The following is a 6,392-nucleotide window of genomic DNA, read 5'->3' on the forward strand; positions in this document are numbered from 1 at the left end:
TTATTCATGTTTTTCATTCTAAGATGTGCATTTTGTTCCATTATCCTGTTACTTCAACTACATTCACTTAAGTAATTTTTAAACATCTCATTTGGATAGAGTATACAGGTATTGGATTCCTTTTGTTGTACTGAGTATTCCTGTATTTTAAATGCAATCTTTTAAATGCTTTTTGAAGAGCTTCTTAAATCTACAAATGAAATGTAATACGGGGACAAGGGGCACATATTAAGGGTGTGTAATTTGTTGTATGATATGCAATACATATACAGCTGTGAAACCATGATAACAGTCAAGGTGGTCAACAAGTCCATCATGACCAGAAGTTTCCTGATGTGGGTATTGAGTACACACACACACAACAAAAAAGAAACGAATTTAATTCCGCTCTGGGTGGAGAAAATATATTTCTGAAGTATTTAGATTTTTTTTTGATCATTCCCCTCTGGCCTACCACTTGATCCAAGACCCCAGACTAATTCTTTTTTGTGTGTGTGTTTTGGAGTTAGAACTCAGGGCTTAGTGGTTTCTAGGCAGGTGCTCTACCACTTGAGCCTACCTCCATTCCTTTTTGGTCTGATTATTTTAGAGATAGGGTGTTGTTTTTTGGCTAGGACAGTCTGTACTGTGATCCTATTTTGCTGTTTTCATGGTAACTGGGATGACAGAGTGTGCCACCGTGCCAAAGTTTTTTACATTGAGTTAGGGGTCTCTAAACCTTTTTTGCCCAGATTCACAACACTATTGGTTTGAAATGAGTTCCCATGAACTTTTTGCCCTGGCTGACCTCTAATCATGCTCATCCCTATCTCAATCTCCAAAATAGCTAAGATTAAATGTATGAGCCACTGTGCCAGCACTTTACATTTTTTGTGTTTTGAACACAAACTTTGGCCTATCTTAATGAATATTTTCTTCAAAATTTGCATATGTTATTGCTTTGGATGATGCATGTAGAAAAGTTAGGCCATGCATTTTTTTTTTAATCATATGTGCATAACAATGTTTGGGTCATTTCTCCCCCCTTCCCCCACTCCCTCCCTTAACCCCCCCACCCTCTCCCTCTCCCCCCCCACCCCCTCAATACCTGGCAGAAACTATTTTGCCCTTATCTCTAATTTTGTTGAAGAGAGTGTATAAGCAATAATAGGAAGGACCAAGGGTTTTTGCTAGTTGAGATAAAGATAGCAATACAGGGAGTTGGCTTGTATTGCTTTCCTGTGCATGTGTGTTACCTTGTAGGTTAATTCTTCTTGATCTAACCTTTTCTCTAGCTCCTGGTCCCCTTCTCCTATTGGCCAAACACAGCAAGGGGATTGGACTTTGATCACATGATATAAGCAAGAGCACGCAAGGGAGTTATGAGGACAGGTAAGAACCTAAAAAACTAGATAACATTTGTTGCCCTCAGTGCAGAGAAACTAAAGCAGATGCTTTAAGGCCATGCATTTTTATCCACCATAAACATATGACCATACAAAGAATTAGAAAACGTGGCAATTGGCATCCTTAGAAAAAATGGCATTCCAGCCTGGCACGGTACAGTACGCTTGTATTCCCTGCTATTTAGGCTAGTGACAGGAGAATCATAAGTTTGAGAACAGCTTGGGTAAAAGTAGACAGACTGTCCTAAAATCAAAACAACAACAAAAATAAACAAATACAAAAGGGCTAGAGTCAGAGCTCAATTGGTGGCATGCTTGCCTCACATGCATAATGTGCCTGGGTTCAATACCTAGTACTAAAAACAATTAAAAAACAAAACAAAACAAAACAAAAGAAACAACAAAACCAAAAAGCAACTGAATTATGTATTCCAATATATACTCAAAGAGCTGGTGAACAATGTTGAAAAACAGTTTTAAAACATAATAAATCCACTTAGCACCCATTTTAAATATTAGCTGTGTCGTCATTATTTGCAATTTCTCATTATTTAGGAGTCTACTATGGACTTTTTGACATGTTAATGGTAAGAGCCTCACTTCCAGAAAAATTTATTCCTAATATCCACATATTCATGTTTGCTAATGTTCCATTGGTCAAAGCTATTCCCATAGTTAAACCAAGAATTATTGTGAGAAAAAAAAGGCATGGATGCTAGCAGGAATGATTTATTAGGGACATTACAAATATATGTGTAGCATGATTTTTTGCATGTTATACTTATTTATCATATTTATTAAAATATCTCTCAATTTAAAAATCCATTGTACATTTTTTGTTTTGAAAAACAAGATTCAATAAACACTGTATTATATAATAATATGTATTTGTCATTCACGTACATATATCATGATTCATTCATACTTTTATTTTTATGAGAAAATCATTCAGTAATGATTGCCAAAACTAATGTATTTTTTCTCCTTAATAGAGAATGTTTAGAATATAGAAAGACATCAAATTAAAATTTGTTATATATCAAATCAGCTTTTTTACTGATAAATCCCTATTTATCAGTTTAGCTACGAAGAAAGAATGATTTTTTTAAACAGTATGTTTAAGAAATTGGCACAATTATCATAACTTGAAGAACATAGAGTCTGCTAGGAAAAAATTATATCACTGGGTTATTTATACATTTTTTAAAAAGCTTGAACTATATGCTATTCATATACACATATATGTAAATTAGACATATAAAAATAATTTTTGTAACTTTGTCTCATAATGCTAATTTTGGTAAGAATTTTCTCAGTGCCTCAGTAACATCTTTGTTCCGCAGACTATATATCATAGGATTGAACACTGGAGTCAAGACAGTGTAGAATAAAGAGAGTAATTTGTCTGTTTCTTCATACTTATTGGATTTGGGTTTTAAGTAGGTGATACTGGCTGATCCATAGAATAAAAATACAACTATAAGGTGTGAAGAGCAAGTGGAGAAGGCTTTAGACCTTCCTGTCTTAGATGGCAATTTCAGGATAGCTGAGATAATTCTACTGTAGGACCCAAGAATCAACATAAAGGGAACAGTGACAATTACCACAGCAAATATGAAGACCATCATCTCATTCACAAAGATGTCCCCACAAGCCAGTTTGAGCATTGGGGGAATGTCACAGAAGAAGTGATTGATTTGGTGAGATTCACAGAAGGGCAGAGAGAAAATCTGATATGTCTGCCCTACTTGGATAGGAATTCCACTAATCCAGGCAGCAGCCAGCAACTGAGTATAAACCTTTTGGTTCATGAGTAGAGGATAGTGTAGAGGGTTACAAATGGCCACATAACGGTCATAGGCCATCACTGCAAGAAGGAAACACTCTGTGGCTCCAAAAATAAGGAATAAGCACATTTGTATAGCACAGGCAAGAAAAGAAATATTTCCTTTTTGGGCCCAAAGGTCCATGAGCATTCTAGGAAGAGTGACAGACACATAACAGATCTCTAGAAAAGAAAAATTACTTATAAAAATATACATGGGTGTCTGAAGTGTAGGCTCTATTCTCGTTATTAGAATGATGATGCCATTTCCCAGCAAGACAATCATATAGATGACTAAGAACACTCCAAAAAGAAACCAGTGCAGTGTGGGAATATCAGAAAACCCCAAAAGGACAAATTCCATCATTATAGTGAAGTTTGACTTTGTAATTTTCAATTGGTTTTCTCCCTGTAGACTTAAATTTATTGAATACATTTTCCTGTTTTAAAATTGAATTGGGATGTAAATTTTGATCCTTAACTTTTCTTTGTTTCTTTCTTGAAGTTTTTTCTTTGATTGTTGGAGGTTTAATGTGACATCAGGAGCAATGAACTCATCTACAAAAAAGCAAAAGTTAATTTCATGGATAAAAAACTTTAAAATGTATTTTAAATGTTAGATTGGTATTCTGATTATAATAATGAAATCCATTTAAATCACAATACCACAAAGATAAAAACATGGGCTTTAACGTCCAGTAACTACACAATATTTTTCTCTAGCCTACCCTTATCCTTTTATCTTTGTCCCAAGCATTGTTCAATCTCTCTAGCTGGAGAAGCTTTTTTGTGTTTCTTTTTTTTAAATTTTTTTTATTTTTGTTGTTTTATTATTCATATGTGCATACAAGGCTTGGGTCATTTCTCCCCCCTGCCCCCACTCCCTCCCTTACCACCCACTCCGCCCCCTCCCTCTCCCCCCCCAATACCCAGCAGAAACTATTTTGCCCTTATTTGTAATTTTGTTGTAGAGAGAGTATAAGCAATAATAGGAAGGAACAAGGGTTTTTGCTGGTTGAGATAAGGATAGCTATACAGGGCATTGACTCACTTTGATTTCCTGTGCGTGGCTGTTACCTTCTAGGTTAATTCTTTTTGATCTTTCTGTTTCTATATATCTTTTATCCTCAACTCTCAAATATATCCTTATTTTTTGTGCTTTTTTCCTTTTATTTTCACATAGAATTTCAACCTGTCACTGTTACAGTCATATAAGAGTTATATTTTTCATTCATTGCTCATTGATGAAATAAGAGCTTGCATGTTTTTCAAGTTTATGGGATTTTCTTCCTTTCTTAAATTAAATATGTAAGCCATTGAAACCAGGTATTTCCTCATCATTATCTTGTATATAGTCATTAACATGTGTGATTGCATTGATTTGCAACCTCAAGACATATAATTAATGTAGTTTAACTTTTTAACAGAAATTTTATATTAACACAGTATATTCATATTTGTCTATTAGGTCTGTATTTAAGTTTCAATGTTCATATAACCTTTTACATCCACTTCTCACCCTTTCCCCCAACATTTACTCTATGATAGAAACAATTCCTTAGTTAAATACAACTTTTCTTTCTTCTGACCATGGGCTGGAGAATTTGAGAAAAACAAAGTCAAGAAAAATAGTCAAGTCTCCCAACTCATGTTTAATGACCACAAACAGAGGAGAGCATTGAATTCTGCTGAAATGTTCTGTTAAACTTCTTTAGTTGGTTTGCTATTTTTCCACCAATTTTTGATGCAAAATATGTAAGTAGAACTTTCACTCTTAAGGTTTGCTCTCACTCACTCCATAGCAACTGTTCACATTAATTGATTGCCCTACCTTATTTTTTGAAGAGTAAGAGTCAGTCAATACAAATCTATCATTTCATCACTAACTAACTATCCTTTCTACATTTAACCAAATAAAGCTTTGTTTTTATTGTCTTCAAGGTTCATTCAGATGAAGTCTTCCACTGAAGCTTGCTCTAAGATTCTAATGTAGTCATCCACAATAGTTCATCCTTCTCCAGACAAATATTCAGAGTGGTTTACTTCTTCCCCTCACACCTTCATAGATTCAATTCAACCTGCCATGACATCTGATGGACTAGTAATAATTCTTTGAGCATGAAGATTAGGTCAGACTGGGTTTAATTTGTACCAGCCACATTCAGAGCTCTTCAGAACTTAATAAACCTGAGTTGCTCCCCCTAAAATTTCATATATGTTACTTCTCTTTGTCTTCATTCCCAAAGTTTTGAATTTCATCTTTTACATCTGAATTACTCTTGTATCCTTGTCCTATAACAATTTATTCTGTAAAAAATATCAGGGTGAATATTTAAAGACATCAATTTGTAATTTTATGTCTTCCTTGGATTCTCCTTGTACTTACAATAACTTTCACGTTTCCTTTCATTGCTTCAAACTCTTGCAAAATTTTGCTCTTGAGTAACTTATTAATATGATCATCCTATGTCTTTACTTGCTTTTTTTTTTTTTCAAAAATGGAGTTCTTCTGGACCTTAAGAATGGAAAACTTAAAATCATTCCCATGCTTTCTCTTCTGCCCAGAATCTTCTTAACATGTCTGATGTTATTTAAGACTCAATTCAATGTTGTTTCATCAGAGCTTCTATCACGTGTTTATTCTAGAGATAATATTATTGTCGTGGGATTGAATTCTAGCTCTATGTGAATTGTTTATTAATCATATTTTTATTGTTTTTATATTTAAAATAATATTTCTACCCTTACATTTCATTTTATGTAAAGCAACAGAAATTCAAAAAGCTCCAATATTTTTTCTAGATTTTCAGATATTTTGGATTTCAACTTCATAACTTCTTTTCCCTTTCTAATATCATTTAGTTTGAAATTAGAAAAACAAGAAAGTTTGTTCTTATTCTAAATGTAAACAATCATGATTTATAGCTTAAAATTTTTGTGAAAAATTGACTTAACAATTCTATAACATCTATTGCTAAATCAGCTCTGTATCTATGTACTTTTACAATATTTAGTATTAACATTATTTTCTTATAACCTTGAAAATACAACATTGTCTTAAGAAGTTTATTGTTTAAATTTACATATTATCTTTTGAATAATTTTCTATGTTTTTGTAAAACTGAAGTATTTTCTACTACCTGTATTATTTTCACATTTGTCTCTTAAAAATGTCTTCATTC

General features: G+C 33.4%; 1 protein-coding gene across 1 annotated transcript; it reads right to left on the minus strand.

Moving 5' to 3' along the window:
- Window positions 1-2,668: 2,668 nt before the first annotated feature.
- LOC109676608 (olfactory receptor 10AG1-like) lies at window positions 2,669-3,646 on the minus strand. Its single transcript, XM_074068100.1, has one exon. The coding sequence runs from the start codon at window positions 3,644-3,646 to the stop codon at window positions 2,669-2,671; it is 978 nt and encodes a 325-aa protein (XP_073924201.1).
- Window positions 3,647-6,392: the final 2,746 nt, after the last annotated feature.

The sequence above is a fragment of the Castor canadensis genome, chromosome 1 (genome assembly GCF_047511655.1).
Source record: "Castor canadensis chromosome 1, mCasCan1.hap1v2, whole genome shotgun sequence".
Classification (NCBI taxonomy): Eukaryota; Metazoa; Chordata; class Mammalia; order Rodentia; family Castoridae; genus Castor; species Castor canadensis.